Source organism: Schistocerca americana, chromosome 3 (genome assembly GCF_021461395.2).
Source record: "Schistocerca americana isolate TAMUIC-IGC-003095 chromosome 3, iqSchAmer2.1, whole genome shotgun sequence".
Classification (NCBI taxonomy): Eukaryota; Metazoa; Arthropoda; class Insecta; order Orthoptera; family Acrididae; genus Schistocerca; species Schistocerca americana.
Window position 1 is genome coordinate 946,648,343 of NC_060121.1, and position 27,142 is coordinate 946,675,484.

The window sequence follows — 27,142 nt, forward strand, 5'->3', positions numbered from 1 at the left end:
ATTTGCATGCAGCTGACACACTGTAAACTAGTGGTCATCAAACTGCAGTTCGAATCAAGTACTTGTGCAGCCTGTATTTCTCAGCCGTATTTTATAATAATACACCTCTAGCAACTAACAGCAAGAACTTCTTAAGATGTAGTTTTCTAGCTCAGTAACAAACAAAAATACAGAGACTGTAATATTTTAAGATGGGCTTCATTTTATTTCTTGTGCCTTTGTTGTACACATTGGCACTGAGACAGCATGGCTATTAACAGATTTGACATGATAGCCAAATGCCTTCCTGTCACCACCCCATTACTAGACCATTTGGATACCAAAGTCTGAATCGGATACAGAATTTTAGGTTTTTGGCTGTCTAGGATGGTTTCCTTTAGGAGGCCCATAAATAGAAGGGTAGACGAGTGTTTCCTTTGTGTGACCTTGGACCTGCTATGGATTCTTCTGTGTAAGTTCTCCTTAAAAGGAGTAGTAGTAGTAGTAGTAGTAGTAGTAGTTGTAGTGGATGAATCATCTATACACAAAATAAGTTGGCAGGTTTGAAATTGGGAAGATATAGGGAAAATTAGTGTTTCATGGCAAGCATTACCATGGACTACCTATGTTGACGTATAGAGAGGTAGTATCAACTGTGATAAGCAGGCAACTCAGTGGTAATTATGCAAGAACTGTATGTGTGATGGAGGAAGCGATTCACATCTTTTATACAGGAAGTTAGTTATGCTGCATACAATCTGCAAGTTACACAACTGCATTATTGGAGATTTACTAATGGCCTTTTATCTAATTCACAGGAAACATTTCTGTATAGTCCCTTAATTTTATTCCATGAAACATCAAAAATAAATACACAGTACTATCACCTCGAATTTTGAACACTGATTTTATTACAAAATCTGTTATAGAATAAAAATGGATGTTTGCACACATTATCTTACATAAGTACAAGAGACAATATTTTCTGTCATATCTAATAGAATACATACACTTCAGTCACATTAAATAACATGGCAGGTTGGTTATTTGAAATCACAATATTCACAAAGGTTTTGAAAACTGAAACAATGCAGGCTATGCTCTTCTGTTTATAAAGACAAACTTTTTACTTGCACCTCATTCCTTACACTGAATAACTCAGACACCCATGCAATGCTACAAATGTTGTGGTGTAAGCCATAGGAAGAATTTCTGTACAAGCTTCTCGTTTTATTTCTTGGAATGATATACATAAATGTGTGAAATTATCATCTCATATTTTAAAAAGGATTGATTTATTACAGAATGGGTGTAGCAGCATAAAATTGACTTTTGACACAATAAACAAATTGGAGAGGGCATTGTTTTTCTGTCACCTGTGGCAGAAAACAGGAAGGCAGTGATACAAAGTAGTAAGTGTCTTAATTACTCAAATTCACACTGTTTACATGTTCTTCGTAAATTAAAATCATGCAGGCTATGCCCTACCTGTCAAGAGATGAGAAACTTATTCCTACATGCATTTAACACAGTAAATATTTATACAAATGCCTGTCCAATTTTTTAAATGTATTTGTTAAATATAAACCTGAAATACCAGAAACTTGGCGGTGTCTGCTATAAATGGAAAAAAGTACTGTGTTCCACTTGTCAATTTCTTTGATATTTCCATTTTCTTTTACAAAGAAAATTGTTTTCTTGCATAATGTTACCCTGAACGACAATTATTTCAGGAGACGACTGCGCAACCTCATTGCTTTTCTTGGTGATATCCTTGTAGATTCCTGCTTCTTATTTCTAGGCGATGTTTTCTTTGAAACTGGTGACCTGTGGGGGGGAAAAGAGACAAATAAATTTACTCAGCCTCATATATTAAACTGGGCATACACACGGTATAGTTACCTTTTCAAGTTACAAGATGTAGTGTGTAATCAATACATTCACTAAAGTACATTAAAACAGGATATATATTAAGGCGTGGGTGGGCAACTGGCAGCCCATGGAATGCATCTGGCCCACAATTAGTTTCTATCCGGCCCACGGAAGAAAGTCCAAGTGAAACTAAAATGGACAATTTCTCAAAAACATGATTTTTTAGTCATACTTTGATGATGTAGCATGTCAGGAAGGAAGTGCTATTCATATCAGTGTGTTACCCCGTACACATGAAAGTAATGGATCCTATAGTTTTAACTTTATGCACTAGGAGTGTTGCTGTTCGTGTCATGATGATGCGGCCCACCAAAGGGTGTCCATGCATGTAGATACAGCTCAGATCTACGTTACCCAGTATGATCTTATCCATGCGACAACAACATTTCACATACAACGGAGAACTTGTTCTCATTGGAATTCACTTTGTGTCATGCTGGCTTGTAACACAGCGAATTCCAATGAGAAGAGTCTCCATCGTTGTCACATGGTTCAGATCATACTGGATAAAGAAGATATGAGAGCGTGATGACATAAAGAGAACTGTCCACATCTAATATATCCCGAATACAAAATACGTGGCTCGTGAAAATGGGGAAAGCCGAAATCTAGTCAGCCAGTAAGTAATTAGGAGGTTGGGTGTAAATAATTAAAAACGTATTTTCTTCAGGATGTATATGATTGCAATTTGGAAACTTATCACTTTTGCTTTAGACATGACACTGAAATTATATTTTTGACCTGCTTACACATTAATTTCTCCAAATACCATTTACAGGAAAAAATTACCTTGCTTTGCTCTTGTGGGACTTTTTAACAAACTTCAATGCTGCTGTCTGAAACAATGTCACCATTTAGTAGTTCTATTTTACTACTATTATTTGACCTCAAAGTATCCCTCCTGTGTTTTCGTACAGACTTTATGTTATACAAATTGAATTCCATTTTGTTGGCAAGTGTAAGATGTATCTTAGGCTGCATGAGCTGCGATAAAACATACAAGAATTTCAGTAAGTATGTAGCAGATACACCAAAAAAATAAAACAAGTACTTTTCAGCTGTCATTGCAAAAATCCTATTTTATGTCTATTCCTCATTTTCAATGCACTTTCATCAAACATCTTGAGGCATTGGGTGTTTTGTCAGATATCAGTGTCACCCACGCACAATATTTTGACAATATGACTCAAGTCCTACCTGAGACGACTAGTCAAGTGGAACGAGTCCAATATTTTTGTACCTCTTGTGTCCCACCTTCTTGGTTTGTTATGGATGTTTCGTCTGTGGCCCTTCCCACAAGAATCATCCTACGATGTTATATGTTCAGCTGGTGTGCCTGGTCACAAGCTGGTGTTTCATTTTTGACCTGGTGTGCATTCATTCACAGTCAATTCTACACACTCTATCTGCCATCCATTCCCACTAGAATTGTCCCGAGACATTCCGTCTTTGGTCCAGTGCATCTGATTCTACTCTTGGTATGGTGCACCTGTTACACTGTCTGGGGATTTGTTCCGTATGTACCAGTTCTCTCTCTCTCTCTCTCTCTCTCTCTCTCTCTCTCTCTCCCTCTCTCTCTCTCTTCCTTCCTGATGCGATTCTTGTCTATGGTGAAAATTGGTACATCATCTCCATCTTGACATGTTGGCTGGAAGCTGAGAGGACTCAGCATTCTCCCTTTTCTTTGTCAAAACCTGTACATGTTCTTGATATTTTGGTAAATCTCTTCCATGTGCCTGTTGAGTTTCATGATTACAGTTTAATTAGTACTACCCACGCCACAGTGCCAACGAAGTGGTTCAACATCAGCAAACAGTCTGAATCAGATGTGGTATTCAAATACCAAGTTTAAATATTGTGAAGTACACTAAAATAGTGCACCAGACCAGCTCTCAAATCTTGAGCCTTCCTGTCCAAAGTAAGTCTCATTAATTTAGTACTTTGGCACAACAGACAGCATCAACCTGTCACATCTCTTTCTTCTACTTTCACTGACATTCCTACCTGGCTTGGTCGACTACTACCGCCACACCAATGGAGTTTATGGAGAACAGTGAAGTCACAGTTATGGGTAGTTTCCAGAATAAATATTCACTCTGCAGCAGAGTGTACATTGTCCCCACATCTCCTGAAAACTCAAAATTGTGCAACAGTCTGGGACTCTAATCTGGGTCATTTTTCCCCCCACAAAATATGATCCTTCCTGCATCTCTCTATTCTACTTTCAGTATGCAAGAAGATTATTTATGCAGGGGTCGTCAGTTTCTTTTCTTGGACACTTTTCTATTTGTAAAACTTGTAATCCTACATTGGCATAAAATTATTTTTCATATGCTGAAATGCAATAAATATTTTATGACCGGAGGGATTTAACATCTCTTGTCTGCACAGTATTACACACACACACACACACACACACACACACACACACACACACACACAATAACTGACAATATATGTAAGTCTCATCTGTACTCTGTAACCTTCCTTGGATTTTAATGGAAGGGGGTGTGGGGAAAGGGGGAAACAAGCCTTACCAAGCACACGGACTACCACGAATCAAAGAACAGTGAGGAAGCAACAAACTCTGCCTTTCTTGTGCAGTGCCACTGTACCTATGCTACATACCTTCTACTGTCACTGTGGATGTTCCAAGAAGGCGCTCTACACTGCAGTGACAATGGGATTGGAAACTGCTTTGTCATTCATTCCAGCATAAATAACTGAAATCCTAGTGTAGCAAAATTAAACATTGCATTTTATGCTGGTTACCACAGTGCCATTGGATTCAGTGATAACACTGGCAGCCACCAGACAAAATGCTTGCAATCTGATTTTTTCACATGTCCCCAGAGTTTCAGAACTCGCGACAGCTCAGTGATGTACAATAAAGTTACTGATGGTAAATTAATTATCTCACACACGTTTTACTTGCATGTATGATGTAAAGGGACACTGGTCCAAAATAGATACCTTACACACCAGTATCAGTTAACATTTTAACACAGACACCCCCTGTAAATAACAGATACAGAATCATATTACCTGACACAACCATGAACCCTAGTCTTGAAATGTACCCAATGCACAGACTGACAAGTAATCTAGAATAAGAACTGTGCTTCCTGGAGTGCCAAATCACGGACCTTGTAGAGAATGTTTCTTCAGTAACTAAAGGCTTTCAATTAACAAAAACCTGCAGAAGCTATAATTTATGAAGAAAAATAATGGAAGTGGTGTGGAATGAAATGGATGAAAATTTCAAAGCAACAGAAGTTTACCAGAATGTGTACTGAACATCACATGTTCTGAGGATGAGGATGATGGTGACTTTTTCAGACCTCTGTACAGAATGGATGGAACTACACTATCACTACAAAACAAACACAATTACTGCTTTCATTTTCTACAGAATACTTCCTCATATCACTGTACATTTTCTACTCATTATTATCCATTGTGGTGTAACATGGGGAGTTTACAGAATGACATGTTCGTATTTTAATTACTTAGGTTGACGAAAGATGTTCATAAAAACTGAAAACTTAGTTTAAGGTAGTTGTTAAGCATGGAACATCCCAGTATGTGTGGTCTCATTTGATGTATGTGCAGATGGTTGTAAAACAGAGCCAGCACATCAACAAAGCACAGCTGTGAATGTGCTGCTCCATCTGCTGTGGAAGCCCACTTATGCTTTGGTGTTGTGACTTGGGAGTGCCTTGGAGCTAAAAGCGCTCTAGATAATGTACACACCAGGAAACAATTGAAGAATCATTATGAGAATTCTCATTTGGTTATATGCTGCCCTAAAATGTAAAAGAAGTACATGAATATACGTTATAATTTGTTATGAGCTATGAAGCGAGAGAGATCTGGTCACCCATCGTTATCACTGGAGCTGTACACAAAGACATTGCACATAAAATATAGAAGATCTAAATGATTAATGGAAAATCTCATATAAGATGTGAAACAAATACTAACAAAGAGATAGAGGGGCTGGCCAGTACTTACCTCAGCTCAGTACAGCCGATAGATACACATAAAACAGAACTGAAAATTTACATTCCTAGCTTTCGGAACTTTGTTCCTTCATCAGGGAGGAGAGAGGGGAAAAAAGGGAAGAAGGGAAAGTGGATTCAGTTACTCACAACCCAGGTTATGAAGCAACAGGGAAAGGTAAACAGGGAGGGTGCAAGGATGGAGGCATGGTTGTCAGAGGGAAGCCAGAGAATATCTTTGGCTTCCCTCTGACAACCATGCCTCCATCCTTGCACCCTCCCTGTTTACCTTTCCCTGTTGCTTCATAACCTGGGTTGTGAGTAACTGAATCCACTTTCCCTTCTTCCCTTTTTTCCCCTCTCTCCTCCCTGATGAAGGAACAAAGTTCCGAAAGCTAGGAATGTAAATTTTCAGTTCTGTTTTATGTGTATCTATCGGCTGTACTGAGCTGAGGTAAGTACTGGCCAGCCCCTCTATCTCTTTGTTAGTATTTGTTTCACATAAAATATAGAAGAGCAGCTGTAAAGCTGTTTATGTCATTTAGTAACTTTCACAGATACGAGCTCTCTCACAATAACCGAGAAATTACCGATGTCACTGGTATGTGTCAGCTCCATGGACAACATCCTGTACTGACATATCTTATTGCCATACACTGATGATGGCCTCTTCTTGCAATATGGCAATTATGCACGAACACTGGAAGCTCAAAATGAATCTTTGAGCCATGCTAGTAGGCTCAACAGTGCACACGGAAGGCACATTGGGCCATTCACGATTAGAGACATGACATGCTTTATTGCGAAAGGCGGTTGAATGTAATGATTTTCGCTGGCCGGGGTGGCCGAGAGGTTCTAGGCGCTACAGTCTGGAACCACACGACTGCTACGGTCACAGGTTCAAATCCTGCCTCAGGCATGGATGTATGTAATGTCCTTAGGTTAGTTAGGTTTAAAAAGTTCTAGGGGACTGATGACCTTAGAAGTCAAGTTCCATAGTGCTCAGAGCGATTTTTTAATGATTTTCAGTGGTCAAAAGAGTACTGAGAAAGAAGCTTCCAACATACAAACAAACTGAGTGTGAAACCTCAAACTGTTACAGCCATGCACTTTCTTTGATATTCATGGATGTTCCTTCACTCTAGTAGTTCTGTCTTTTGGTTCTTATCACAGTGAGGTTGTAACACAGTGTTGTTTAACCTACTGTGTAGTAAACAGACACATTAAAGTTCTTCCAACATTACATGCCGTGTCTACAAATCCACACCTTCCACAACACTGCGCACATCGTAAAGGTGGTGCAAAACATTTGAGTAGCTTATAAACAGCACTTGCACACTAATAACTCAACAAAGTGAAATTAGCCCAGTGAATGTGTTTAACAAGAAAACAATAAATTTTAACTGGACAGAGAGTATCTTTAGCTACTACTTGTATCTCAAATTTTGTTTAACTTCAAATGTTGAAATACGTGGTGGAAATATCAATGGATTCAACTACATAGTTATTAGTCCCTCGATTCTTCCTTTGTGTCTGAATATGTGGGTAAGAGCTTGCACTCCCCCACCCCCTCCAAAAAACTTCCCCCCCCCCCCCCCATTTCATAGTAATAAAACTACAATATGTTATGTACTAGGTACATGAATGGGTAACCAGCCTACTAAAATTCAACTGTAAAAAAATAACACTACAATCACACGATATAAAAGTTAAAATGGCAACCTAGTGTATGCTGTCAGTCTCTTAAGTTGTGGTGTAACATATCACTTTGGTGAAGCAGTGTGTTTCACGCCTATAGCACTAATAACTGAAGAACGTCACCATGAAAATATTTTTTATTTATTTATTTTGAATAGTGAACTTAGACTTTTATACTGTTTGCGAATTATATCTTGTGTGCGCATAAAATCTGGAGCAGATGGATGCAACAATTCTGCAAAGTGGGATGACGACAGCTGCTTCACCCAATTTCGCAGTTTGGCATTTTATTTCATCCAGTCTCCTCTCTGCATGGAGATGTGCCACAGAATAATTAGTACCATGACATGAAACTTCCTGGCAAATTAAAACTGTGCGCCGGACCGAGACTCGAGCTCGAGACCTTTGCCTTCTGTGGGCAAGTGCTCTACCAACTGAGCTACCCAAGCACGACTCACGCCCCGTCCTCATAGCTTTAATTCCGCCAGGGAAAGGCAAAGGCAAAGGTCCCGAGTTCGTGTCTCGGTCCGGCACAAAGTTTTAATCTGCCAGGAAGTTTCATATCAGTACATACTCCGCTGCAGAGTGAAAATCTCATTCTGGAAACATCCCCCAGGTTGTGGCTAAGCCAAGTCTCCGCAATATCCTTTCTTTCATGAGTGCCAGTTCTGCAAGGTTCACAGGAGAGCTTCTGTAAAGTTTGGAAGGTAGGAGACAAGGTACTGGCGGAATTAAAGCTGTGAGGACGGGGCGTGAGTCGTGCTTGGGTAGCTCAGTTGGTAGAGCACTTGCCCGCAGAAGGCAAAGGTCTCGAGCTCGAGTCTCGGTCCGGCACACAGTTTTAATTTGCCAGGACGTTTCATATCAGCGCACACTCCGCTGCAGAGTGAAAATCTTATTCTAGTACCATGACAGTTAGTATTACATCATGGAAAGAGGAGAGAAAGCTGAACTATCATTCCAAAGACAACAAAGTTGTGTACTGAGGCCACGTAATAAACTCATATTGTATACAGTTACTATATGAGAAGTTTAAGTACTGTAACTGACGGAGCAATATAATTATAAATGAGAAGAAGTGCTTTCTATTAATTTAGTAGCGTGTCTAAAATTACATTAGCACTTTCAGATTTTGAGCACAGGTACAGTCGCAACAGAGAAACCATCTATCAGAATAATTGAAAAGTTTAGACGGACAACAATTCACGACACATTAGACCAGAACTTACGGTTATCAGAAATAGTAATGAACTCATACAAATTTTCTTTATACGAAAATCCTCAATGTTCATAGTTGTAAATAGAGATGTTTTGTGTTCTTTGCTGTTGTTGTTGTTACTGACATTCTGGTAAATTGCTGAAACAAGAAATACCGAACACCTAGAAATATAATGGATCAAAGTGTGTCAGTGTTGTACCAGGAATCTTCTACAATGGAAGAGGATTTCTATTTTTTATACCATTAGATAACAATGGATACAAAGTTGATTCTGTGAAGGAGCAGTACTCAACTGTTGTTCAACTTGATTACAGGCATTTTCTTTGTGGGAGTCACCAATGCGCAAGTCACTTGATTGGTTTGAGAACTACGTTTTCTTGCAGCGACTGTTCCGTATAACAACAACAGAAATTCCACTCATGATTTTCTAATAGGGTCACCACTGAGCAGCCATACACTAGTAATCAGTGCCTGTCCACTTCCCATTTGAAGATTGAATGCACAATTTACATATAATGACACCACAAACAAGCAGCAGCAGCAGCGGAACATGAGATGAGCTAGCCTCCAAAAATGGACAATGCAATACACTGTGTGAGTGGTTGTGTGTTCTTAAGCCATAAAATAACAACTGAACACAAGACACACTACAAGCTGTATACAATAGTCTCTGTAAGTCACCTTGATGTATGCTTCCTCTTGCGCCGCTCAGTTGGGGCTGGCTGTTTGTTGCTCGCACCGACAGAACTAGATGTGGACTCTTCTGGTATTGGCTGCAGAACTGAATGTGATGAATGTGGCCCAAGTCTTGCCACACTTCGTGTTACTCTCAGTTCTGGCGAAAGCAGAAGAATTTTAATATTATTAAAACTGCCATAATTATTCTAATAGTCCATCAAAATAATACTTCAGATAAAAGGATTATTAATAATTGACACAAAAAGCTGAAAACTGTGTTTCAGTATACAGTATTTACTGTTTCTGTAAACTTACGTTTGGAAAAGGAAATATATTAAATAGTAGAACACTGTCTCCTTGTCCTAGAAATGCCTGCCTCTGAACTGAATTCTGAGAAACAGACAGTATTCTTCAATACCAAATGCAAAAAAATATACAACAGTCAAAGGAAGAACTGAAATGTTGCCACCCATGAACAGACTGAATTAGAATGAAATTTTGTCTGCTACTAGGCTATATGAGTTAACGAGCGTTGCAATCTATGGCAGACCTAAGATCGGTCATAAAGGGAAACATTTATAAAAATTATTTAACTCTTTAGTAATTCAGGGAATTAAGCCACAGTTGTTTTAATCTACCATCCTTCACACATTTTCATGGTGTTCCCACTAAAACTTGAATACTTATCATATTTATAATAGTTTAGGATTTACTTGTGAAATGAGATTCGTAAGTTTCGTAACAAAGACCTGAATGCTAAAATCTGAACGCTTTAGTTGATCTTAAAGATCGAAATTTCATATAGAAGTGCATCATTAAAATGACAAATGTTGTAAATATCAACTCTGCAACTTCACTTCTTTAAAAGATATAATAATTTTAAATTATCAGTATTTTCAGTTAAGCACCAGATCATCATTTCCTCCACACAAAGCACACCGAACGATGACAGCATGACACCTTATTGAATCATTAGGTAATAGAATATTTGTTATAAAGTTCAGTGCATAATAGTTACTTTTGTTCTTTATTTATTTATCAGAAAGCACATTGGAGCAAGGCTACTGGCTGTGACATTCAAAGTTAAGAAGGAAATTGTATTGGTTTTATGTAAAAGAATTTAGCAATGGATATTATTGTTACTTTATTTAGAAGTTGAAACTGGTCAAGCTCTGATTATTTAAATATGTTAAAATGTAAAATAATGTAGAATAAGCTATAGCCAATCAGATGGATGGCTTCAGGGAAGGGAACTGCACTAGTCAGTTAAGCGACGATGCTCGGCATGTCGGAAACGGGGCCGGGAGAGACAAAAGCAGATGGTAGGTCTTTAGGCAATTAGGAAGTGAAGCGACTTAGAAAATTTTGCGTTGTATGGTATCGCGGGACTTAGTATCTGAGTGGTGAGCAGCCACGCACCTGGTGTGAACTCTTAACTTTTTGTGAAGATAATGTGGTGGAATATTAGACTTGTATTTTGCGCTTAGACTGTGAGTGATCAAACTGTGTCAAATAGATACACGCTCGAGTGTAATAGTAATTCTAAATACGACCACTTTTACTATTAGTTTGCTTTCTGAATAAACATTATTCTAACCAAATTGCAACTGTGTAGCCTAAATCATTTGTGGGTCATTAATTTAGTTCCCGATATTATTATTACTGTTATTAGCTGTTATATTAACTTCATATTTCACAATCTTGCCATCAGCCAGACAGTTTATCAAAGGGTCACAAGTGACTAATTTAGGGCATATAATGCGATAGGTGCGGTTCAACCTCTAGATGAGTTTGAGCCAAGACATTTCGACGAAGAGGAACTGCATGTGAGCCCGAACATCTTTGGGACGTTAGCTCGCAACCACACAGCTAAATATTAGACAGTACTAGTTACAAAGCGAACAAGACACTACTTTGCAGAAGATACCATTCACCTCAACTTAACTTCAAATATCGCCAGATTTATTTCCAAGAAAATACCCTTACACTCTGTAACTAATGGCACTGCCTTAGTTATAGTTTGATTAAGTTTGTGAGCGGCAGACTAAAGAGAGTAGTGGGAATGAATTGCCACCCAACCAAAACACCGTCAGAATGCACATGCTCACACACTTCTCTATCACAGAGAATGCTGCTTCCCCCATTCCCAGTTACTGACAAAGTTCTTTTAATGAAATTATGTGCCGAATAGAGGTGCCAAGGACATCTGTGGCCTGTGGAGTAACATGGTACCTACAGCAATGAACAATGCAAAATGTGGATGAAATGACAGTATGAAAAGGATACATTGCTACTGATGACAGGTGATATTGAAGTGCAGACAGGCACAATAAATAAAAGACTGCTAGATGTTATTCAGTTATCAGATTTAATTCCTTCATCAGACAGAGGGGGAGGGGGGGGGGGGGAATCAACCTTGCTCAAGTGCACCATTACCAATGGAGATTTATGCGACTGGGCTCTCTGAATCGCTATTGGGATGGACATTGCTTATTTCAAGTTGTCTTCTACTTGTTTAAGCAGATTTAGGAGTGCAAGAAGTCACAAAACTATGAGCTTTACTTCAAGTAAATGTGTAGAGGAGAGGCCATTAATTGGAGGCCAACAAAGATTAAGCTTGCCGTTATCCCCACACCTGCAGTGCCTAAGGCCAACTGGTCAGGTTTTGTGAAAGAACGGCGAGCAAACTGCACTTTATCATTTTGGGGTGAAAAAGAGTGTCTGTTGTGCAATCGATTAATGCTATGTCACATTCATGTGCAAAAATCCCAGTGATAAGTATGAGTGGATTATTGTTTCTGCAGATTTATATCCGTCTTTGGGGACTTCCAGGCATATTATGACCAAAAATAAAAAAAGGCTGTTTAATGGCAAAAATCTTATAATCAATCTACCAAAACCTGGAAAAATAGGAAAGAATAATACTTTAACATTTTATTTGAAGTGGTTCCTAACCAGTTGCAGAAATGCATTGCTTTTGTTGGTCTCTTGGCCTGGACGTAATGATACCTTTGTCTGGAGGGCACCAAAAATGCTGTTGATGTAATTCAGATTTCATCCACCACAACCAATGTGACTCAATAAAGAATTTATATCTAAAAACAAAGATGATGTGACTTACCAAATGAAAGTGCTGGCAGGTCGACAGACACACAAACAAACACAAACATACACACAAAATTCAAGCTTTCGCAACAAACTGTTGCCTCATCAGGAAAGAGGGAAGGAGAGGGAAAGACGAAAGGAAGTGGGTTTTAAGGGAGAGGGTAAGGAGTCATTCCAATCCCGGGAGCGGAAAGACTTACCTTAGGGGGAAAAAAGGACGGGTATATACTCGCACACACACAAATATCCATCCACACATATACAGACACAAGCAGACATATTTAAAGACAAAGAGTTGTCTTTAAATATGTCTTTAAATATGTCTGCTTGTGTCTGTATATGTGTGGATGGATATTTGTGTGTGTGCGAGTGTATACCCGTCCTTTTTCCCCCCTAAGGTAAGTCTTTCCGCTCCCGGGATTGGAATGACTCCTTACCCTCTCCCTTAAAACCCACTTCCTTTCGTCTTTCCCTCTCCTTCCCTCTTTCCTGATGAGGCAACAGTTTGTTGCGAAAGCTTGAATTTTGTGTGTATGTTTGTGTTTGTTTGTGTGTCTGTCGACCTGCCAGCACTTTCATTTGGTAAGTCACATCATCTTTGTTTTTATATATATATTTCCTACGTGGAATGTTTCCCTCTATTATAATCAATAAAGAATTTTTTTGACTGGAAAGTTTTTGTAAGCAAATTGTCAGACAATAAAATTTCCGATTACTCCATGTCATTTGCGATTTATCAGAAAAACAGTAATCTCAAATTTCAGTCGTTTCTGCATTGGCACATTTTACAATTGCTCTGTATGCTTGGTAAGCAGCATAATAAATAGAGCAAAGGCCAGGGCCATTTCTCACTCCACCGCAATTATGTTTAAATAAAGCTAGTAATTACTGTGACATGTCTGAAAAGTTTTTTTCTTTGGTCAGATGTCCATGGTGTAAGGAAAATGTTTGTTTTTATCATTCAAATGACACTTAATTTTACTGGGATGACTATGGGACACGAATAACAACCTCCTCTTTCATATTCAAAACTAATCACAAGAACTGTTCTATAGAAATTGTTATAAAATGGTGTATGTGTAAGAAATATTTCATTTCAATAAAAGTCACAAGTGATAGTAGTTGTCCTCAATGTAACATGAAACACTGTCTTGATTTATTTTCCTCTGCTAGGCACCTTTGTACGAGGGTCGTTCAATAAATAATGCAGCACCTTTTTTTCTCATATAATTTTAGTTGAAAAATGCAGTATTTGTTGAGGGACATTGTGGAATATTTCTGCTTCAGCTCCTATAGCTTCACAAAGTTCGAATAGGTGGCAGCACTATACATAGCCTTCAAGACAGTGTCTGTAACAGAGGTACGTTCCAAGCAGAGAGCTGTCACAGATTTTCTTTTGGCGGAAAACCAAAGCATCAGAGATATTCAAAGGCACTTGCAGAACATTTACAGAGACCTGGCGGAAAACAAAAGCACTGCGAGTCACTGAGTGAGGCATCTGTTTTCATTGCAAGAAGGTCGCACAAGCCTGTCTGATATTCCACATGCCCACCGGCCACAAACAGATGTGACTTCTGCCATGCACAAACATACGGACACACTCATCGACAAAACACAATGAAAACCTCGCTGCACAACTGGACGTCTCTGTTGGTAGTGCTTGTCCACCAATTGGGGTAATCAAATGTGTGTGCATCCTGGGTCCCTCGTCACCTAACAAAAGACCATGGAGAGTAATGAAGAACATCACTGCAGAACTGCATGCACGTTACGGGACTGATCATGACAAGTTTTTGAAGATCATCTTCACAGGCTATGAAACATGGGCTTATCACTTCTAACAAGAAATAAAATGGCAATACATGGAATGATGTAACACCACATCTCCTCTGAGGTAGCAGTTCTGTTTGATGTCCTCCACCATGGTGTGACAATCAACTCGGAAGTGCATTGTGCTACCCACAGTAAACTGAAGAAACAATTTCAGTGTGTCCATAACCACAAAAATGGAAACAAACTTCTCCTTCTCTCTGACAAGGCAGGACCTCACGGCCCCACACTCGGCTGTGCACTTGAGAGGAGCTCACAAAACTTCAGAATAGCTCACTAAACTTCATTGGACTGTTCTTCCTCATCCATCCTATAGCCAGATCTTGCAGCTTCCGACTTCCATCTGTCTGTCCCAATGAAGGATGCACTCTGTGGGAAGCATTACATGGACAATGCGGAGGTAATTGATGCAGGAAGACAATGGCTCTGACATTGACCAGTAGAGTAGCACCATGCGGGCATATAGGCTCTCCTAGCAACATGGAACATGGTGCAAGGTTGTCGCATTGAACAGTTATGCTGAAAAGTAGTTTTGTAGCTAAAAGAGTGGAAAATAATATGGTTTAGTTCATTACTTATTGAAGTCCCTCAAATGAATTGCATACGGAACAATTTAGCTGTTGATGTGAATTGCTTCTTAATCAAAACATTAATGATACATGACTTTTCTGTATGGTTTACATGCTTCAATTTTGCTTGTGTCACTCTGGATATTAGCACTATGTGGCACTACACTCTCACCACACCGATCGCCCACCAGACAGGAAGAGCAGTACAAACCCCCGTCAAAGCAGCTCTTCATGCGACAAAAAAGAGTAACTTCAACAATTTTTAAAAACTACTTGCAGTGCATCTTCACCGCTAAAATTTTGACAGTGCCTTTCTTCCATTGTATTCTTCCTGGATAAAAAATGTCAAGGTGGAATTTAACATGTCAGATTCTTAGTTAGTGCACTGACCTCACTTATGCACCATGATTGAAATTAGACTCGGAACGCTTAGAATGGGTGGTGTACGTTAATAGCATGCAAATTGCACCACAAGCGAATGATGCTGAGCACAGTGGTATACAGGTGTCTAGAATGACAATCTGAATAAGTGCGTTATTTACTCAGCAATTGCTGCCATGTTATGAACAATACAAAGAAATAACTTCACAAAAACTTCACACAGCTTTTGCTGTGCGGAACTGGATTTCAAGGCTATACTCCATTCATCATAAGAATAAACCTAATGTAAACAAATACAAACACGATGACTGGTCAGCAGCTGTAGCTCTTGTATATTGGTGGTGTTCTGTTCTTGGAAGTAGGTCCAACATATGTATTAGAAATCTTATTACTATGTCACTGGAAATGAAGCTTTGAGACATTCTGATGTATTAACAGCCATCAATGTTTTTCTTAATCATACGTTAGCTACACAATTTAAATCTAAGATGACTCTAATTTCTGTGCAGAATATAATGTACTAAAGAGGTGCCTGCAAAGATTTTTAAACGGAGAAAAATTTTCGCTAAACTCTCGTTCAGAACATTTTCTATCACACGCAGTCTATTATTTGGTTCTTGTTGATCATTATCAAAGAAAACAGCAGTGTAAGTAACAACAAATAGCAGTCTCTTGTCATTGTTTCACTAATGAGACGACTTCTCTCATTTTTTTTTTTTTTTTTTAAACTGTAAGCGGCGGTAGCGCGCACAAAAGCAAGCCATGCCGCGAGCGGTGACAGGCCGTAAACATGCACTATCAGAATGCGACAAACAATGCATGACACAGTACAGTAATGCATTTTCAGCTTAGAATGATGTAAACACCTATAACAAAGAAAGCGGTGCCTATCAGAGCAAAGAAAAATAAGCAATCAGTTCAAACCAGGCGAAGCACGTGAAAAAGGAAGGGTATCCGTTAAATATGGACGGAGCGCCTGACGCATAGCAACGGCTACCTGGTAAAGCTTAACTGCTAAGCTTACGACTCCAACCAAGCTAATGTAGCTGTATCGTCATTCATTCGACCTAAATTGTGTTTCATATTACAATGGACCAACTTTGTTTCGATTTGGAGATGCGGCCTAAAACTTTTCTCCCCCCTTGAATTTCGAGTCTCAAATTTTAGGTGCGGCTTAGATTCGGGAAATTTTTTTTTCCTTGATTTCGAGTCTCATTTTTCAGGTGCGGCTTAGATTCGAGTGCGGCTTAGATTCGAGTAAATACGGCATACACAATGCTGGTGACTACTCTCAAGGTCAGTAAAACTTTGAAATATGTATCTATTTGTATGAGCTGTAAATAAATAGTTGCCACTATTATTAAAGTTCCAACCTTCATATTAAAGTTGTATGTTTCATACAACTTCACAAACTTACCATCAGCCAGACAATTTAACCAGAGGGTCACAAGTGTCTAATTTAGGGCGTGTAATGTGGCACGTGCAGTTCAACCCCTAGACAAGTTTGAGCCAAGACATTTAGACAAAGAGGGACCGCATGTGATCCGGAACATATTTGGGATGTTAGCTCGCATATTTTATAAAAGACTGTTGAAGTTAAGAAAACATTACACAATTAACAGAATGAGAATTTCACTCTGCAGCGGAGTGTGCGCTGATATGAAACTTCCTGGCAGCTTAAAACTGTGTGCCTGACCGAGACTCGAAGTCGGGACCTTTGCCTTTCACGGGCAAGTGCTCTACCATCTGAGCTACCGAAGCACGACTCACGCCCAGTACTCACAGCTTTACTTCCGCCAGTACCTCGTCTCCTACCTTCCAAACTTTACAGAAGCAGGAGAGCTTCTGTAAAGTTTTGAAGGTAGGAGACCGAGGTACTGGCGGAAGTAAAGCTGTGAGTACCGGGCGTGAGTCGTGCTTCGGTAGCTCAGATGGTAGAGCACTTGCCCGCGAAAGGCAAAGGTCCCGACTTCGAGTCTCGGTCAGGCACACAGTTTTAATCTGCCAGGAAGTTTCATTACACAATTAAATTCATGGACTTCACAAAACAATCACGGAATTTTTATGGATGACAATGTGTCATGTCACTGGGCCACAACTGTTCACCGGTAGTTTGAAGTATGTTCTGGACAATTCGAGTGCCCAACATAACTCCCATAAAACATTTATAAGACATAATCAAGAGGTCAGTTGGTGCACAAAATCCTACACCAACTTTACTTTCACAATTATTGACAGCTATAGAGGTAGCATGTCTGAATATTGCTGCTGGGATCTTCCGACGTCTTGTTGAGTCCGCACCATGTCAAGTTGCTGCAAAAGAAGGTACGACACAATAGTAGGAGGTATCCCATGACTTTCGTCACCTTAGTGTATGCTCGCATTGCAAAAGCAAGTCTAGTTTTTAAGTGGTTTAGAACATGGTCTTTCTAATGAAAACAGTTTAAAAGAGTTTGCACAAAACTTTTTTGTAAAAGTGGGCTAAAAATTACTATTCTTAGCATTTTTACAAAGATTGTCAAGTTTTCCTCAATTTGGGAGCTACTGGAAAGCAGCAGGAAAATGAAATTTTATATTTTAAGAGCTTGTGTTGACAAGTTATTATGTGAAAAGTTTCAGGTTATCTCACTGTTACTTCCAGATATACAAAAAGCTAAACTTCATGGTTTTCAAATGGCTATTTTTTTGACCCACTTTGCTTCAGAATAGCTATATGAAAATTGCTCATGATATTTTTTTTATCATACCATGTAAGAGTAAGCAAAAAATGTACAAGATAGCCTAGTTTTTTTTGTTTCAAGAAAATACTGCCAGAGACGATATGTCTCAAAGTTACGCAGTTGTGCATTGTTGATAGCTGCACTGTGGGGTCAAACAAATGACTACATCTCTGCAAGTATTAGAATTGGCAAAATTAAAACTTTACCAATGTTCATTGGGAACATGTGCAAATATTTGCATAAAATTTCAGCAAACTCATTGATAGTAATTAGGAAACTATTTCTGAGATTAGATCCCTTGGCATGAACTATCACTTATGAGATTGAAGGAGTGTTTTGAATTTTTCATTCCAGGTTTATCAGTGGTGCAGCTATCTGAAATGAGCACGCTACATAAAATGCACTTTCTCAAGTGTGAATTACCAGAAAGTTTAAAAAAAGTTCAATATGTTACCTGAAGTACATATGCAGCAACAGATGATATAACATGCACCAAACACAAGATCACTGCAATCACTATTTTTCATAGTAAACTTTTTGAACTTCACCCAGTGTCTTACGTAAAGGCAAAATATCACAAATCACAATAACTATAACTAACAATGAGATGATAGGCACTTCACTATGACGCCGACACACAAAACTATAAATAATGGTGTGTGTGTGTGTGTGTGTGTGTGTGTGTGTGTGTGTTTGTTTTTCCAGAATAGTTTAAGTAAAATCATTTGAGAAAGACTGCAGCACATGCGCCTCAATTCTGCCAGCACAGCCATGACCAATCGGCGGCGGCGTAAGTGGGCAAACTATGTATCATAAATTCTGGGTATACACCAGTTGGTGCTGCCACCCAGCTGTCATTGTGTGCTGCCTCAAAGGGTAACACGGGGATACTTTCAAGTCACCTCGCACTGGCCTCCACTATACAGGTAACCCACTTTCTTTGTGTGTGCAGTCTTACACTCACCTTTGGCTTGAGACTCTTGCTTTGTCAAGTCTTCATGGGAAGTATTTGGTGATGATTTTCTCTTTGATACATCCAAACTGGAATGACTCTGCAGAAGTAGGGGAAAAAATACACAAAATTGTTACAGAGAGAATAAAATGTAAATTAATACAGCATAATAAATAGTGACATGCAAAAGTCCATCAAAATTCTAAGTACTTAATTAAATTAGTGACAGAAGTAGTGTAATGAAGTTAAGCTGAGTGTAAATGGGGAATGGGAGTTAGACACCAATTTTAGGCTTAAGAATCAAATTTTTGCTTGGTAAGAGAAGTATAATGTTTGGAGGAAATAAAGATTTCCATTGATTTAAATGAGAAAGCACACTGCCTCTTATTTGGTAAGTACCAGTCTTATCTGTTTCTGTTTTACCACAACCTGACACTGAATATCCTTTTTCTTTGGCCTACAAAAGCTATTTAAATCACAATGTGTTTAATCAACCACAGCCTGACACTGCAAATCCTTTTTCTTTGGCCTGCAAAAGCTATTTAAATCACAATGTTTTTAAGCAACAGACATGGACAGACTTTTAGGTAAATTTTGTGGATAGTCATGTTCAATTCTTCAATTCTGCATGTAGAGTTTTTTGTGAGGACCATAGCAGTTTATTGCCTACTGCAGCTGCACACTGTGTAATCCACAATGAATTTTAATAATGAGGAGAATACGGTAAGCTCTATAATCCCATTTCCCAGAAAATTCACTCAGTGGCAGAGGGGTCAAAATATGCACACTTGTGTCTCTGCTCATCCTAGTTACTCTACCATTCTTGAGAAAATGATGGTCAAAGTTCTCAATGTACTTCAGAAGCCTTCTAGCATGTGATTCGTTCAACCAAAGCCGTGGCATAGTGGCTTCACACTTTTGTATCATCCATTATATTTTATTCCTATATTAATTCTTATATTTTATTCCTATGTTTATTTTTCAGCAAGATTTGGTACATTCCCTTGGATGATACCAATCACAGAAACATTTGAAAACTAGTAATTTCTAACACCATGAGCACTATTTGTTGGTATGAATCTCACTTGGGATAGGAACATCATTAACATTGACGAATATTTCACATGTCTGCAATAATTTCATGACAAGCCATGCATAATGCATCATTTTTTTTAAAAAAATACTGGTGCTTGCAATTAATTAAGAATCGATACGGGTATTTTTATTGCGTCGTGCCTAGTTATGATATTCTTTCACTGTGCAGTTAGCATACAGCAATTCTGTAACTTTTGGATTTAATGTTTTGTTTTCTGGTGAAAGTATTTGCCACAGGGTTGACACATTGCCGTACACTTCAGAGGAATTACTTTCAACAAACAGCTGGTATTCCATCCTCATCCACGACTTTTTGTCATAATGATGGATCATTCCGTCCAACCAATGGATCAACTATGAACAACAATGGCCCAGTTTTTAACACATGGTTGTGTAGCTTTGCCCAAGAACTGACCATACATTTCTTCTGTCAGTTTCCTGCATTTTGTGGCACCTGCATGCACGTTTGTATGTTGTTCCATTAGTTTTTTCACATCTTGTTGCATTAAAGGACCAAATTTTTCCGCCGACTTCTTGAAAATAGATGAAGATTATTGGCAGTTTTCAGAAAAGTGTTACACTGTACCGGGCAGCATATGAATGTGTCAAGTGATTTAATCGATCGAAATCTAGTTCCGTGCAATGTTCGTTTACCACTGATGTGATATTTGCACCTGGTTTGATTCATATTGCTTACAAAATGAGGTTCGAAGTGAAGAATTATAGCAGATGTTTGATGTTGAAATGTCTCTCTGGTTTGCAATAATTCTTTGAATGTACGTTTTTTGTGCTGACATATTTGATAACCTGTTGCTGGCTTTGCCTTGGAGGAATCACACCATAATTGTGAAATTATAAATTCAAAATTGCAAGGAAGCCACTGTCACTGTTGCCCATTACCACAACAATCTGGATTGTAACCAGATGTCCCTTCTTTCTGACTTCTTCGGAACAATCGTAGACCCACAAATCTATCATTTTTGTGGTTTGTTCTACCCTTCATTCTTCCATTATCATAATTTTTACTATTCTTTAGTTTGTGCATGATTTCTGATTCAATTGTTTCCAGTGTCCATTTGAATGAAGTTTGGCACCTCTTACTGCCTTTAACTGAAATTAAAAATGAAAAATTGTAATTTTATTTCACAAACTTGCTGCCTAAAATTTTAACACTACGTGAAAGTCTTATGTATATATTTACGAGAAAAATAGATTTCAATTTATAAAAATAAGGCACAATTACTCAGAGAGGTTACAACCAGTGTCAGTTATGAGCTTATGTAAAATGAGGCATTACTTCTTAAATTTCAAATCATATTAACAAAGTTAAAATAAAAACTAACAACATTGGAGACCAACATTACCCACTGTCTTCTGGAGAAGTTAATCACATGTAGCCACCACCACCACCACCACCACCACCACCACCACTACCACCATGTAGTAGTAGCAGTAATTGTTCTACAAAACTAATTCCTGAAGTTTTCAGTTTGATTGTCGTTTCCTCCAACTGAAAAACTCTCCTTATGTATATCTGATACTTCTGCACGCTTGTCAACATACCTTTGTCCTCCTTGCACGATGTAAGGCTGAAGCATCTTTCTGTAGTTCCTCGGAGACTTCACCACCTCTCTTCTTAACCTGCCGCAATCTTCCATGCCGTGATACAGCTAATACAAAAAATTGAAAAATTACAGCACTGTCAAAAAGAGTTCCAAATCTCAACCTATTCTACAATGAGTACACTGAGAAATAAATTCTATTTCATTGGCACCCAAACGATGTTTTCAGCAATTGCCAGTATGCCGAGAGGCACCTAAAATGCCCTAAACTCTGGTATCAACTGAGATATTGAAACAAGTCCCCCCACCCCCAATGGAAGCATATACTTTTCGTAACCACATTCAGCACCTCTTGGAAAGACAATTACAATGATACAGCTCTTCTCAATAATGATCTTAAAGCGCTTTGCAAAATAATTCCAGACAGGTACTAAAACTGGAAAGCAATGCGGCCAGAGTCAGTTATTACAATGTAAACAATGTCAAGCACAGCTCTCAAGCCAAGCTCTGTCGTTATATGCAGCAAGGCAGGCCTATGCTACTAAGATGATAACTCATTTCCTTTATGATATAAATACAGAGTTAGTATATTGAACTACAACATATGCTAGTTTCTGGTGCTTCAGATGGCATTTAGGAAAACTACTTAAAACATGTGTATGTTTCCAGGTTTTTGTGGAAACAACTACCATTATGTCAGGCAGTTTTCAATTTAAACCCTACCTGCTGCCGCTTACTTGTAAAGGCCGAAGCCAAAATACAAACACTGATCGTTCATATTTCATAATTATAAATGGCCTTACTCATGGAAAAAAAGAAACTACTGAATTAACTTCACCTAATTATAATTTCAGATTCAGGAAATATGCTTTAAATGAAATAAACATTTTATTCCAAATTAGTAATAACATGTCACCAATAAAATAAATACTTTTCTTAATGAAATTCAGTTTTACACTTAAGCATGTGTTCAACTTGTTTAAAATTGACTGCAAGACACATTAGCAATTGCAGTTTGAAATAATAGATCAACAGATGAAGTTACACTAGCTCATATGTCTTTGCATGCAGTAGCGATTCAACAGTGCATATCAGCTAGTGAAGTTGGAACTTCATGCCAAACTGCATCTTTCAGTGCTTCCCATAGAAAGAAATCAAGAGAAGTCAAATTAGGGGACTTGGCCTGTCACTGTACTGCAGCATTCCATCTCATTCAACAGTCAGGAAACTATTCATTCAGTATTTGTGTTGCAACACAGGATGAGTGCACTGGGCAGTCGTCATGGTGGAACCACACATTCTATCACTTTTCCAGTGGTACCTCGTCTAGAACAGACAGGTTGTTTGTAAGAACATGTTCCATTCACCACCCTTGGAATGAAGTATGATGCTACAATGGAATTTCCTATGATGCCGCACGATATGTTTATGCTACAGACATTGCTTGATATGTTACACTTCACAGTCATTTGTGTTGTACGAGACAAAGCCAGCATGGGTTTTCCATTGGCCAGTAGCACATGTTACATAAATTTATGTTACCATAGTTTGCAAATATTGCTTCATCGGTGAAGAGCGCCTAGTAAAATAAGTGTTGCCTGCCAGTCACTACAGAGCAAACTGACAAAATTATAAAAACTTTTGAAATCACATCCTCCGAATTCTTGATGTACTGAGAGATGATAAAAGTGGAATTTATATCAATGCAAGGTGCAGATGACATCCACTTGACTGATCTCACATTCCTTGGCGATATGTTTTGTGCCACCCTGTAGATTGATAAGCATCATAGCCAGCTTCTTCATGTGCGCTGTCAATTGAACTCTTAGTCCTCATCCTCTGATGTCAAAGCTAATAATTCGTGCCAGTGTCTGGCAATACAAACAGCAACCATCAGTATAAACATCCCTATACTGCCATAATATTTCAACACCACTGTTTTGACGTTCGCCATATAAAAGTCGGACATCTAACTTCTTGTTGGTGTGCATATCTGCATCCAAGGAATATTAAAGCAGAAATGATATGCCAACAGATGGCACAGTGCAGACAGTCAACAGGCTTGATACAATGACGCAGCCTGGCAAGAGCTTGTTTACATCACAATAGCTGATTCTGGTCGACTTGCCTTCCAACTTTAGAATATTTTTTGGATTCTTCTGCACAGAGATTAAGCCTCAAAATTAACAAGCATTATATTACTGCACATGTGGATGCCATTAAAAAGTATATCTAGAGGCATTCCCGACAAACATTCAATCAGCCGTGAACTACGCCCGCGCACGAGCCTTTTTCCGGTGCGGATGGTCACACCATGCTATCACCATCTGTCGATCAGGGCTGTCAATCATCACTCCAGAATCAGTGGAGGAAGACTGGAGCCGCCATGTTAAATAGCCAGAAGAAAGGAAAGCAGGCATCTTTTGACCCGCCGTGGACTGCCGCCCAGAAGAGACTTCAACACAGCCGGAACGTCCAGGGGCCACTTCCTTGCTACGCCGGCCAACGACGCCAGACTCAGCGTCCATCTACTTCCTCGGCATCTGCCGGAAAGCATCAAGAGAAAACCCGACAAAGGAACGTAAATTCAGTTCAGTTGTTAATATTTCAATTCAATAAGGTGGCATAATTCTTTGGATTGTTATAAAATTTTGGCAGGAGAAGAAGCTTTTTGTTTCCGAAGGAAGTTTATCTTTTTGTAAAATTAAGCAGTGGCCTTGCTCCACCTAATAAAAATTTTTTGTTCACAAATGTGTGTTAATCTGTGGATATAACAGAAACATCATTGCATTTGCACATAGATGCACTCTTTATTTTGCAATTTTATGCCCTTTCTCTTTCCAAACTGGGTTTCTCCTGATAATGTGCCACACCATTAGCCTAAAATTGGGTACTCTTTAAATATTTATATGCAGAGAACAAAGGTATTTCAAACTTTGTAATAAAATAATTTGTCTAGATACAATTCACTATGAAACAGAATTTATCATGTAAGGTTTCTCAGTCCCTGCCCATTAAAGAAACCCAATGCAAGCTAGATGCTCTTATTAACTTTCAAAACTAGTTAACACTTTTTACACAAACAATATAGCCCTTATGTCACATGGATGACATTCTGAAAGCACAAGTGACGTAGGACCTACAGTGGCCATTTCTGAACTTTGTAAATTTAGTCCAACTTTTGTCTTATGTCTGTCACCTGTATGAAGCTACTCTATGATGCTTAGACTACTAGTAAAAAACACCGCAGATGGCAGCTCCAAACACCCATCTTGCAGGGAAAGGAATTCAGACAAATATCATTACTTGCTCTGCATTATTTCTGTTCACACTTTCATTTCGCAGATGATACAATTTGCTGTCTGTAAAAGGAGACTCAATGGATGTATATCTTTTGAAGACAAAACACAAAATGACTGCACTAAATGTCAGAACAGAACTAAGAATGATAGAGAAGATGAAACCTGACAGTGGGATTATAACAAAAACAAGGCTGGTGTGGATCTCAGTGAGCAACTCACGGGCTGCTACTCTTTTGAGGGGAAGTGAAGGGGTGAAAAAGTTTTTTCGCATTTTCATAATGATGATTACAAATTTATATATTACACATAAAAAATGACGCCTACTGGCAAAAATCTCCAATGCAGTGGTATTGGCAGAGGCTCTGGCAAACAAAGAAGGCAGTTGCTCTAAATTGTTCACTTGCAAACAGACTTGGTGAAAGACATTTTCCTACTTTGATGCCAGCTACAGAAATGTCAAAATGGCCTCAGTGGAGATGTAAGTTTTGGGGTGAAAGAAGCAAGGCAAGATCTGGGATGGTGGCAAGGAAAGGTACCTGGTACCACAGTGAAAAATGCAATGTAGTACTTTATTTTCCTAATTACTTTGAAATTTTTCATACTAAGGCAAATATAACTAAAAAGCCACATTTTGAAACAGTTTTACTTTTTAGTACAAAATAACTTACATCCTATTCCATTTAGGAGGTGAAAAACAAGAAAGAAATTTCTGTTGTTGTGAAAAGAACCTACTTTCATTTCAATATAATGAAATTATCACTGATGTAAGTCTATTTTTCTTTGCACTATTTTATAGAAAAAAGCAGTCTCTTTCAAAAGCAATTAACTGACTTAAGTTCTGCCAATGAGGAACTGCTACACAAAATTCACAAGAAAACTGTGAAAAAGAACGGTATCAGCCATCTGAACAACGTCCTAGCTGCCTAGTACTCTAAGTGTTAAACTTATTTTTTTACAGAAATAGGCCAGATAAAATTGTAGTCAGGCACTCAAGGTAACAAACAGGACACAAAAACCATTGTTTTTTTAGCAAAGTGTAAGATCGTAAAAACCTAAATCACTGCTGTAGATGCTCCTTTCCTTTCCAGTTTTTTACAAAGCTGCTAAATGTTTACAGCTGTCTGTGTAAAGCAGAGCATTCTTGAGCAACTTTTTTTGCAATTTAGTTGATGCACAACCATTTTTGAACCATTTGTTAAATTGTGTCTTATTTTTTAAAAAATTTTAGCTAACATGGATGGAGCGACTTTTTGTGCTGTAAAGAAGTGGGATCATAACACCATGCATGAAGCTATCAACCTCAAATATTTAACTGAAGAGAAACAGCCACTGAGCTGACTAAATCAAAAACCAGAACAACTAATTTCCAAATGTCATATTTGACAGGTCTAGCAAAACCACTTCTGGCCTCGGCATGTAAACACGATAACAAGAAACAGTTTGTCACAAGCAAACTAAATGTGTGGCAGATACCTGGTGCAACAGGCATCGAACAGACTGATGATGGTGAACGCACTGCTGTATTGTGATTCCGACGCGACGGTCGTCTGATGATACTTTCCGAACGAGCTGATCTAGGAGAGCGTTGCAGATAGCTGCTACTCGTCAATGAGCTTGACACTTCAGAATCTGAAAAATGCAATGGTTGTCTCAAATCAAGAAGATAATCTTAAAATGAAAATATAGCTAACACAATTGAAAATATAACAACCATTAATAAAACTTAATCAATTTTATGTGATGAACTTTTGACGGGTTTCATATGTCTAAGTGATTCAAGTTGCTCGAACCATGATTGCGGTTCTAAAATAGTTTTTCAATGTTTAAAATGATAACATTTGAAAACGCTCATGCATGCCCCCAATACAGTAATTCGGTGGTGTGTCATATAATATTACACATTTTTCCAAAGGATAAGACAAGACATTAATTCAGCAAAAAATAATGTTACCATTTTTCACCAAAATATGCCGGGATTGAGGAATAAAATAGATGAGCTCCTGGTCTGTTTAGATGACACTGAATCTGATAATGTAACAGACATACTATGCCTGTCTGTGCATCACATTGTGTCTGATATGGAAAAGGTAAATATCAGCAGTTATAAACTAGCTGCACA

The 27,142-nt window shown here is 38.5% G+C and overlaps 1 protein-coding gene across 1 annotated transcript in view; it reads right to left on the minus strand.

The window, feature by feature from the left end:
• Positions 1-867: 867 nt before the first annotated feature.
• Positions 868-27,142, minus strand: part of LOC124605114 (platelet binding protein GspB-like) — a 298,012-nt gene continuing 271,737 nt past the window's right edge. Inside the window, exons 29-33 of the mRNA XM_047136572.1 lie at positions 26,497-26,652; positions 21,723-21,829; positions 19,077-19,164; positions 9,511-9,664; positions 868-1,806 (exon numbers count right to left, since the gene is read on the minus strand). Coding sequence (XP_046992528.1) covers positions 1,704-1,806; positions 9,511-9,664; positions 19,077-19,164; positions 21,723-21,829; positions 26,497-26,652 — 608 coding nt within the window. The 3' untranslated portion in view covers positions 868-1,703. The remainder of the gene's footprint in view (positions 1,807-9,510; positions 9,665-19,076; positions 19,165-21,722; positions 21,830-26,496; positions 26,653-27,142) is intronic.